The sequence below is a fragment of the Mustela erminea genome, chromosome 10 (genome assembly GCF_009829155.1).
Source record: "Mustela erminea isolate mMusErm1 chromosome 10, mMusErm1.Pri, whole genome shotgun sequence".
Classification (NCBI taxonomy): Eukaryota; Metazoa; Chordata; class Mammalia; order Carnivora; family Mustelidae; genus Mustela; species Mustela erminea.
In genome coordinates, this window is record NC_045623.1 from 15,081,094 (window position 1) to 15,092,734 (window position 11,641).

Genomic DNA, 11,641 nt, shown 5'->3' on the forward strand with positions numbered 1-11,641 from the left:
CAGTAAGAAACTCAAGTGATGTCCAGAGCAACACAGAATGCCCAAACCAAGATTTACCCTTGCTGTTTGCAAAGCTGATGGTTTGACTTACGCTCTAATAGTGAAGACTTGAAATACGAATAAAATCTGCACATACTCAGAAAAGCTGTTGGCTTTGCCACAGTTCTATGCTTAAACATTATAATAATATTATTATTATCCCACAGGGGTGTCATGAGGATTAATGAGATATTTTCAAATTACTTTGAGCTACTCCACTGGGGGTACTAAATAAATGGTATGTGTTCCTCCTGAAGTACCATTTTTGACATTGATTTGTTGTGATGGGTTCTGCTGTCCAACAGGGCTGGAATTCGCCCACCAACTCATTTCTTATAAACAATAGACTAGCTGTCAGAAGGCAATGATTTTCAGTTAAAATAAATATGAATTGAAGTGAACTAGTCAGCAATCAGAAGCAAATGGGCTGCTGTTAGAAATCTAATATTTATTAAGCACTCACAGTGATCAACATAAGAGTTTCACAGTGTGATACAGTAGAGTAAACATTGGATTTGGAAATGGTCCAAGATTTTAGGCCCAGCTCTGCCACTAACCAGCTGTGTGGGCTTGAAAAAATTGCTAAACTTCTCTGGGCCTCAAATCTAAAGTGAAGGCTGTCCTAAGAAGCTCATAATCAGTCTTCCAGACAAGGCAAATACATGAAAGGAATGGAAAGAGTCATTTCTGAAGGAAAGATACTTCACAGGACCATCCATCACAGGACCATCCTCTGTTCTGCTCTTCCTTGCCATTGATTAATATTAATTCCAGTACTAATTCCTGCAAATGGAGAAATAAATCACTTTCTAGGTCAGTCACAGAAGTGCACGAAACATTTGGTCTTTAAAAATAGGGTCTTTGCCTTTCTATGCGCCAACCTTGCAGCCAGCCGACGGTCTTATTCTTAGCTTTAAATATATGAATGATGGATTATATGAATATAATATATTCATAATAAATATATGGATGATGCTACTCTAATCACCAGCTCAAAAACAATGTTCAGTTTTGTGAGAGTGTTTTACATCGTTGTCTACTTTTTCCATCTGCAGTGCCTGGCACCGACCTAGAGGCGAAGTAAAAGATAAAAGGACATTAAAGAACGTAAGTGCTTGTTGTACCCACGAAAGGGCAAGGTGGAATAACCGAGTCAAGAGTAACGTACATACTGTGAACTGCTTCCTCTCACTCTATCCCAGGAATCACAGTGGTTCCAGGTTCAGAAATGAGAAATGCCTGACGCTCCAGAGCAGATAGAAATGCAAAGATTCCCTTGTTGGGGAACTCAATTCGACAAACATACAGAGTTCCTACTACTTCTCAGGCACTTTGGTACTTCCCAGAATATAAATTGGGTAAGACCTGGACTCTGCCCTAGAAAGTCTTGGTTGCCAGTGCTGAGGGGAAAATGTGACCACAAATCGCAGTTACTTTGCCTGTTGAATTGTCAGCTAAAGGTGAGAAGGAAGTGGCCCAGACAACAGTTTCTCTTTTGTGAATGATTTGAATGATACAGTAGGAAATGCATTATAAAGTCTAGGGTAGGCTCTAAATTGGAGTTGCTAAAATGTCTAGACACAGAAATTGGGGTCAAAATGACCACAATTTGAAGAAACCGCTTAGAATCCAAGGGGATAATGTTATCTCTAGGCCCAGGTCAAGCAAGAGAGATACAAGTCGCCGGCTGAATGTTCTCTCGATTTCACAACTGGAACGTGGCAAACCTTACCACAAAGCCAGCTGTGGAACGTTCAGGGTCTGGGTGCCAGTCGCTCTCCAGTCCCTCCCACGACAGACTTGGGATAAGATGTGCATTTCCCTTCTCGTTTCCTTCTCCTGTTCCCACCGACGGGAAACCTCGCTCAGAATTCTGAAAAGACCAGGCTGCCCTCGCCCATCCCAACCAGAAACTCGGTCCTTGATTCTCCCTGCCCACCACCCCCGTCGCGCCCTGAATCTCCGCCACGAACGTTAGTGAGAACTGCTCGCTACAGAAGCAAAGTCCCTGAATGCCTTTCATGACCCATCTTCTTCAGACCCCGGGTGCCAAAGTCGTCGGAACCCATTACTGCGCTGGGCTTCTCTTGCGCGCGGGAGCTGAAGTGCTCAGAGCTCTCCCGCCCCGGCGGTCGCCCAGCCTCAGGGAACTCAGGGTCCCTTCCCCAGGACGCCCACTCGGCCAGTCGCTCCCGCCTTCGACCAAGCTCCCTGACCAGAGCGCATCCCCATCCTCTCTCCTCGCCCGCCCCGGCCCCCGCTGAGACTTCCTCCCCGGGCGGGCCCGGGTGGCGCGTGCAGGGCAAGTCGGCCGCCGCTCGCCGGGCGGCGGGGTGGCCCAGGCCCAGCCAGAAGCCCCGGGGCCGGGACGCAGCATCGCGGGCCGGGGGGGAGGGGCCGACCAGCGGTGGCGGGGGTCCCGGTCCGGATTCCACGAGGGCCGTCTCGGCCGGGCGAGGGCTCGCGGGGGACCCCGAAGTGCAAAGTGAGGGCGCCTGGGCGGCCCAGAAGGGCGCGGCGGCGGAGGGAGGGGGTCGGGGGGTCGGGAGGCGGGGGCCCGGGCCTCGCGGTCCCCGTGAGCCGCCGGGCGTCAGAGCCGGGCGCGCGCTCGCGCGGTGGGCGTGCATCCTGAGGGGCCGCGGAGGGGCGGCGGGCGCGCGCTCCGCGGGGGAGGGGCGGGGCAGCGCGGGGGCGGGCGAGGAGGCGTCCCCCCTGAGGAGCCCCGCCGACCGCGCCAGATCCGCTCCGAGCCTCGCGGCGGCCGCGGCGCCGGCGGCGGCGGCAGCAACAGGCTGCGGGCCGGGCTCGGGGAGGGAGGGCGGAGGCGGCAGAGGGGCGGGGAGCGCGAGGAGGAGCGACGCGGTCCGCGCCGCCGCCTCTTCCCGCCGCATGGACGAGCACCTCAGCCTGCTGCGCTCGCCGCCGCCGCCCTCCGCCCGCCACCGCGCCCACCCTCCCCAGCGCCCCGCGAGCGGCGGCGGCGCCCACAACCTGGTGAACCCGGGTTTCGCCGAGCCCGCCGCAGGCCCAGCGCTGCCGCCCGACATGACGGTGGTGCCCGGGGACCACCTGCTGGAGCCGGAGGCGGCCGACGGCGGCGGGGGCCCGCCTCAGGGCGGCTGTGGCGGCGGCGGCGGCGGCTGCGACCGCGACCGCTACGAGCCGCTGCCGCCCGCGCTGCCGGCCGCCGGGGAGCAGGACTGCTGCGGGGAGCGCGTGGTCATCAACATCTCCGGGCTGCGCTTCGAGACGCAGCTCAAGACCCTCTGCCAGTTCCCGGAGACGCTGCTGGGCGACCCCAAGCGGCGCATGAGGTACTTCGACCCGCTCCGCAACGAGTACTTCTTCGACCGCAACCGGCCCAGCTTCGACGCCATCCTCTACTACTACCAGTCGGGCGGCCGCATCCGCCGGCCGGTCAACGTGCCCATCGACATCTTCTCCGAGGAGATCCGCTTCTACCAGTTGGGCGAGGAGGCCATGGAGAAGTTCCGCGAGGACGAGGGTTTCCTGCGGGAGGAAGAGCGGCCGCTGCCCCGCCGCGACTTCCAGCGCCAGGTGTGGCTGCTCTTCGAGTACCCGGAGAGCTCCGGGCCGGCGCGGGGCATCGCCATCGTGTCCGTGCTCGTCATCCTCATCTCCATTGTCATCTTCTGCCTGGAGACGCTGCCCGAGTTCCGCGACGAGAAGGACTACCCCGCCGCGTCGTCGCAGGAGCAGTTCGAGGCGGCCAGCAACAGCACGTCGGGGGCCCCAGCCGGAGCCTCCAGCTTCTCGGATCCCTTCTTCGTAGTGGAGACCCTGTGCATCATCTGGTTCTCCTTTGAGCTGCTCGTGCGGTTCTTCGCTTGCCCTAGCAAAGCCACCTTCTCGCGAAATATCATGAACCTGATAGACATCGTGGCCATCATCCCTTATTTCATCACTCTGGGCACCGAGCTGGCTGAGCGACAGGGTAATGGACAGCAAGCCATGTCCCTGGCCATCCTGAGGGTCATCCGGCTGGTGCGGGTCTTCCGCATCTTCAAGCTCTCCCGGCACTCCAAGGGGCTGCAGATCCTGGGCCAGACGCTGAAGGCTTCCATGAGGGAGCTGGGGCTGCTCATCTTCTTCCTCTTCATTGGGGTCATCCTCTTCTCCAGCGCGGTCTACTTTGCGGAGGCAGACGACCCCACTTCTGGTTTTAGCAGTATCCCGGATGCCTTCTGGTGGGCAGTGGTAACCATGACAACCGTTGGTTATGGGGATATGCACCCGGTCACCATAGGGGGCAAGATTGTGGGGTCTCTCTGTGCCATCGCTGGTGTCTTGACCATTGCTTTGCCAGTCCCTGTGATTGTTTCCAACTTCAATTACTTCTACCACCGGGAGACAGAAGGGGAAGAGCAAGCTCAGTACATGCACGTGGGAAGTTGCCAGCACCTCTCCTCTTCGGCCGAGGAGCTCCGAAAAGCAAGGAGTAACTCGACTCTGAGTAAGTCGGAGTATATGGTGATTGAAGAGGGGGGCATGAACCATAGCGCATTCCCCCAGACCCCTTTCAAAACGGGCAATTCCACGGCCACCTGCACCACGAACAATAATCCCAACTCCTGTGTCAACATCAAAAAGATATTTACTGATGTTTAATATATGCTACAAGTGACATGCTGTGCTCAGTATTGTGTGGAACGTGCCCCCTTGGTCTGTGTATGCCCTTGTTTTATACATTTCCAGACCATTCATCAAGGAAAGGACGTGAAGAAGTGGAAAGCACACTTCATTTTCCCTCTCCCTACTGCTTCATACTGAAACAGGTGTCAGTTTTGCAAGTGGGCTGCATTCTCTCAGCTCTCCATTTTTTTTCTCTCCCCCTTCTGTAATATCGCAAAGAACAAACTTACTGTAAACTTCATTTCTAGTACACACCCTCTTTAAAAAAAAAAAAAAAGTATACATCCTGGGAGGAAATGAAACTAAAGAACAGTTAGAATAACTGCCTAACCTCAGAATTGAAAAGACCGTTGTTTCTTTACTAAGTAAAGAAGGCACATACTTAAAGGATGCTTCTGTTTGCTGTACCCATTAACATTATTGAATATTTAGTTCAGTTGCCTTCGCTGTGGATACGTGTATGAGAAGTCTAATTAGAACAATGACTTGTAAACCCACTGTAAGTTTATTTGTTTTTTTGTGTTTTTTTTTTTTTTTGACTGGAATTTCTATTCAGAACCCCTCCCGGAATTTTAAACATTTCTACCATTTTGAATAAAGGGAAATGCCCAAGGTGTCCTGATCTGACTAAATCAGTTGAACTCTTTGGGGCTTGTTAAGCATTTCGAAAGGGGGGCAGACAGGCAGATTCCTCTGAAGTTCTGTGTGTGTGTTCCTGGCAACATCTATCAAAGTGTAGAAACAGATGTTTTCAGTGCTGCTGAGAGAAACAAACAAACAGAATTCCTAATGCGTCTGCGAGATAAGCTTCTGCAGTATCACAAGAAGATTAAAGTGGCAGACACTCCTTCCAGCGGAAGTTACTAATTCGGACCTGACTGATGCAGTTCCCATAGCAACCCCTGTTTCCTGGGAAACCCGAAAAAGGTTGTCATGGCATCTCTTGCTCTCTAGCCCCACCCCCTAGCCCCTGCGGTTTCCACAGTAACCTTTCCAGATGGTTCTTCCTTACAGGATTTCATAAGGAAAACCACTGTTTGAATAAACCGCACAAATAAGGTTATGTCTGAGAATCTGAGGTGGTGAAATGAATCACAAAATGCATATTTTTTTTACTACAGAAAGTCACTGATATCATCTCATAATGACTGAATCAGGAAGGAAAATACCGCCTTTGGAATGTTAGAAATACACTCCAGTGAGGCATGATTTGAATTAAATGCCAAAAATTAGGCAATAACTTCAAAGGATACTGTTTTCTTCCTCCAAGAAGTTTCAAACCAACCAGTGAAATTTAAAAGCAAATGTAAAAGTGTTCTGTACGTAAGCAAATGAAAGATTCAGTCCGTGTACCTGAAACTTTACTACAAGGAACCTTCAGACTTCCTCTTAAAAAAAGTTCCAGATCCCACAAACAGCACTTGAAAAGCTAAATAAACTTTAAAAATACGAAGGACGCCTGTTTTTTAACTGAGGGAATTGCAGACAATCAATAAAAAGGAGGGACGGGAAGTAACCACATCCTGGGAAAATTCCTGCAAGTTTCAGCCATATACCAGGGGTTGCCAGAAGACAAACAGAATCAGGTGAGCACTGTTTGGGGGTACTGAGAGCTCTAGCTCTCCCTCTTTGGACTCAGAACTAGGAAAATGCTGTTCTTGTCTAGATTGGCGATACTTGCAAAACCAATGGTTTTGTATTAATTACATGCAGGTGCCTTTTAAAGATCACTTACAACATCTTTTCCTTTTGATTTCCATGTTGTTTACTGACCTTTGGTTTCTATTGTTTAATGACAAAAGGGTGGGTGTGTGGGGGGAGTCATTGCTCTTTAGAATAACCTTCACCAAAATGGAACTGAAAATGATTCCATTCCTTTTACTAACCCTCTTGGCTTCTGAACAACCTGTTTCCCCTTTAAGAAAAGAAAAAAAAAAAAGGATAAAAGGCAGAACCTACTGCTATTAGATTATTGGCCCAATTTTAATTTACATAATTACTAGTATGCAGTAGTACAGTCATTTTAAACAAAAATGGTTAAACTTACAAGGGTAACCCTGTATTTTAACGAAATTATTTTATTTTATATACGTTATAGGTATTATACTATGTTTTTCACAGTTACACATTGTGCACAGCCAATAATCTAATAGCGGTAGGTTCTGCCTTTTATCCTTTTTTTTTTTTTATAGGGTATAACTATTCGGTCCTAAAGGAAGTGAGAGTAACCCTAATTCTAAATCTCATAAAGTTTTTTCAGGTAATCAGAAGCCTACCTATTTTATTATTTGTGTAGTTAATACAGTTTAAAAGAATGTTGAAGACTTCTAGTGAGGGGAGAGGAAAGAAAAGACAAAAACGTAATAGAGGCAGGAGATCTGTATACCTGGTCATGGGGTCCCTGCTTTTATCTGTATGTGCATCAAAATAAGACTCCTTTATCTGTAGTCCTTTGCTACTTGTTTGAGTTACTTTTACCATTGATCTACCTTTTGATCAAATTCTTAGTATTCTTAATGACCATTCTTTTTATAACCCATTTTGGTGGTAATATGTTAGACACACTATAGTAATAATGTTAAGAATAATTTTTATATATGTTCCTAAAAGATCTTGATGGGAAGATGAACAAAGTACAATGACACTTTTATTCACTTTTTTTTTAAAGATTTTATTTATTTATTTGACAGATAGATCACAAGTAGGCAGAGAGGCAGGCAGAGAGAGGAAGGGAAGCAGGCTCCCTGCTGAGCAGAGAGCCCGATGCGGGGCTCGATCCCAGGACCCTGGGACCATGACCTGAGCCGAAAGCAGAGGCTTTAACCCACTGAGCCACCCAGGTGCCCCCTTTTATTCACTTTTATTTAGAAGATGTAGAAACCCTGCTTAGTTCTATAAGTAAATTATGGTTGTACCATAATTTTTAGAATTGTATGGTTATTAATAGTAATATGAAGAAGACCTTTTTTTTTTTTTTAATCCAGAGAAATACAGCTTTTTGAGTCATCACTTTGAGGTGGTATAATTGCCTCCTTTGCCAAATTATAAGCTCTGTAAAGGTTGTAGGTTCTGTATTTTGACAAATACAGACTTTGGACACTAGCGCCTAGCACATGTAGCACTTTGTATGTATTCAGTAATACTTGATGAGTGAATGGCAATAATCTTACATTAATGTTATTTTCAGGTTTTTTAGCTCTGCAGTCATACTGCCAGGGTTTGAATCCAGACTCTTCTCCATGAGTAAATTACTTACCCTCTCTGTGCCTCAGTTTCCTTATTGGTACAATGAGAATAATAAATAGTATCTCATAGAGTTTTGGTAAATGTTGAATGTTGCTACAGGTATACTACTTAGAAAAAATACTTGCATGCTATGCAGCAGAGATTTTGCCAAGAGATTACATTATTATTGTGATCCTTACTTACAAACATTGTGTAATTAACACGGAGCTTTGTGAATGATACAAAATACATAAGTAATCAGTGTCTTCCTATTTACTGTCTGTGTAACTATAATAATTACCATGTAATTATCGTGTCCTGGACACGTTTCAACTCTGCAAGGTAAGTGGTATTCACCTACTTCAGGAGGGTAATAAATAGATAGTTTTGGTTAAGTGATTTCCCAGAGACTTCACAGCTAGCAAGAAACCCAGCTCTGATTAAAGCCAGGTCATTCTGGCCCCCAAACTCATGTTCCTTTAATTGCGTGACTTGAAAGAGATTGAAACAATAAATCTTACGCTTTAAGGTTTGACTTCAGCCCATGTTACTAAATAATGAATTCCTGTAGTGAATATATTTCCAGAAACCTACCTTAGGCAGTATATTGAGAATTAACCCTTTCTTAATCATCAGGGATTTTTTTTAAAGATTTATTTATTCATTTATTTGACAGATCAAGATCACAAGCAGGCAGAGAGGCAGGCAGAGACAGAGGAGGAAGCAGGCTCCCCGCCGAGCAGAGAGCCCAATGTGGGGCTCGATCCCAGGACTCTGGGATCATGACCTGAGCCGAAGGCAGAGGCTTTAACCCACTGAGCCACCCAGGTGCCCCAATCATCAGGGATTTTTAACCATAGGGATTAAATATAAGGTATTTAAATTGAGCAAGAAATCAACTTTCCTACTAATAAAAGATTATTTTCCTATATGATTGATTTTTCTGCATTTAATATTATACCCAGAAAGCATAATCATAGTAGTGATACCTGCTAGGACAATAGATATTTTTCAGTTTTAAGATTAATTTCCTATTTTCATGTGTTTAATCTACAGTAGATGATAGTATTATGCAAATTGTTATTTTTCCATTTCTTTATACTTTGCTTAGGTTACCCAATAACCATGCCAGCAAATAGTGTAAATATTTTGACTCCCCCTTATTAAGAAAGGAGAAATTACTTAGAATAAAAGGATTGAAAGCAGAGGGAGATTGCCACCTCATTGAAATTTGCAACATTATTGCCTTACCCAGTCACTCCATGGATCTTGAAGAGCATCTGTGCTCAAAAACACATTAGAATATACTTCTGTCCTTTATAATGGCTGTAGCCCCTTCTCTAAGGTCCTAAATCATTCAGAAAACTAAAATACATAGTGATTTGGGCTTACAGCAAAATGCAAATGAGCCTAAGTTTACACATATCATTTAGCTTTGCCAAAACAAAGACTTCACTGTTGAGCTCAACTGTACATCTTGGATGTTGAAAGGTATACATATGTCTGTGGGTACAAAAGATTCATGGGAGGAGGTGTGACTGGTGCTGTGCATGTCTATCAAAACCCTGGGGAAAATGTATTTACCCGAGAGCTGGTGAATCCAGAGATAAAAATAATGTTGTTATTTATTTCTTTTATGATGCTTTAAACTGATATTATACCAAATTTTAATACCCACCAACTATGGTGACATAATCACAAACAGCTACTCATAAGAGTCAGCATTATATCAGTGATTTCTAAATTTTGAGACAAAATTTCTGGGATTGAAATTTTAAATGCAGAATATGAAGAAATTTAAAGTTACGGTTTGTTGACATAAAATTTGTTATTTACCTCTTTGGCATAAAACGTACTCAAGCAACTGCTCTGGTCAAAGTATATAAATTCAGTGTATCTAATACCAATAGTTTTTTCCTTTAAGAACCATAACTATAATTTAATGACTTCCATACATTTAAAATTTCAACATTTTCTCTAGCAGTTCCAAGTCCTTCCCACCTCTCAGCTGTAAATAGAAGTGATAACCCCTCCTACTAAGAAATGCAAAGAAGCACAAGTGCCCCCCTCCCCCCAATCTGAAGACTTATGGAAACACTGAGATAGAGGTGAGGAACAGAAGAATGGGGCAGAGGATATTTAGGGCTTGCGTTTTAGGGTGGGGCTTTTCCTTCTGTCTTTTATTTTACCTTTTAAATGAAAATAAGACTATTATTTCCATGCTACTAATTTCCGTATTTCGTTTGGCAGTATTTTAATAGTCATTTGTTTTCTATAACTTGCAGGGAATGGTTGAAAACCTTTGAGAGAGGGCAGATCAGAGGAGGCAGGAGGAAGGGAGGGAAGCCATGCAGAGCCCAAACCCTGTGCTATCATGACTCAGCTCCTAACCTCCTGCCAGAAAATGGCCATTGCTAGAAAGTATATGATAATAATATTTTTATATGCTCACATTCACCTTGCAAATTTAATTTAAGTGATTCAGACAGGTTAGAAAGTTTTCAAATATTTGTCTTTGTTTTCAGTGATGCTGTAAACTAATTCTGTCTTTGGAATTATAAAGAAAAAAGCATTTTACGAAGAAACGTTTTTGTGGTTCTTCACCCCTCCCCCTTTTGTACTGAATGTGTTTTTCCTTGCATTTCAAATTTTGCACCATTAACTATCAAATACATTAAAGAGGAGATGTGGAAAATCGGCTCCATCATTTTCTTGGAAGCCATTTTATTACTGTTGCAATCTAAATAGTGCAGAATAGGAGCTCTAGCCTGAAAAGTATTCCTGGGATTCTGGTTGTTAGTAAGATAGCATTAAATGAGCAAAAAATGATGTTTTCTTGTATCTGAAGAACATTAAGAATAAATTTGTGCATATAGGGCTCTGACTTTGCAGATACAGGGATCATACCCCAGCCTGGTGCTAAAGAGTGGAGAGAATCTTTTTCTTTTCCAGTGAGCCCCAACATAACCCCCACCCCTTTCAGCAGAGCACAAAGGCTCTTAGAAATCTTTATTGAGATTCCCACTAACTTTTTAGAAAGAAAGCTAACATTGCACTTACATGTTATATGTCAATCATCACTTCTGTTTCACTGGTTTTTTGTTAAAGTTTATTTTAAACTCTTGTTCTTTATGGAAATTCTCTGAATCCTAAGATTCTTATTTTATACATTTAAACATGCTCCTTAAATTAAAACATATGACTTAATTTGGAAGAGAAACCAATGAGGGTAATTTGTTACACATACACACACACAAACCCCTCCCCTGTTATTTTCTATCCTAAGATATATTTACTTTCTGTCTACAGATCTAAACAGTCTAAAATTGGTGAATTTCCAAAGTATGGGTTTTCATTCATATGTGGTGCATAGACATTTACAAAGCATTTTCATAACCTTGCTTAAAATGCAGATTTATTGCCTAGTGTTATCAATGTATTTATTAATGTAATAGATTTATAAAGTAGTAAATACATCCAATCTATCACTGAGCTTAGTCATTTCACCTCCTAAATATCCCTGAAAATAATCTACTTTTCAGCATCACTGCCATCACCACTTTAATCTATGCTACTGTCATCTCTATCCAAAATAGGTGTGAAAGTCTCTTCAAATGGCTTCGCTACATTTGCTGTGGCCGATTTGACCCATTCTCCACCTGATAACCAAAAGCATCATTTTGAGACTCAAACCTAATTGCATCACCTGCCCCTGCTTTAAATT

General features: G+C 44.7%; 1 protein-coding gene across 1 annotated transcript; it reads left to right on the forward strand.

Annotated features, from left to right (window-relative positions):
- The first annotated feature begins 2,795 nt into the window (after positions 1 to 2,795).
- On the forward strand, positions 2,796 to 5,765 carry KCNA3 (potassium voltage-gated channel subfamily A member 3). The gene has a single exon (XM_032301646.1). The coding sequence runs from the start codon at positions 2,929 to 2,931 to the stop codon at positions 4,666 to 4,668; it is 1,740 nt and encodes a 579-aa protein (XP_032157537.1). The 5' UTR covers positions 2,796 to 2,928; the 3' UTR covers positions 4,669 to 5,765.
- The last annotated feature ends 5,876 nt before the right edge of the window (positions 5,766 to 11,641 follow it).

Bases quoted from the DNA above. Each gene is read 5' to 3' on its own strand.
- KCNA3 (XM_032301646.1), top strand. From the start codon at position 2,929: ATGGACGAGCACCTCAGCCTGCTGCGCTCGCCGCCGCCGCCCTCCGCC.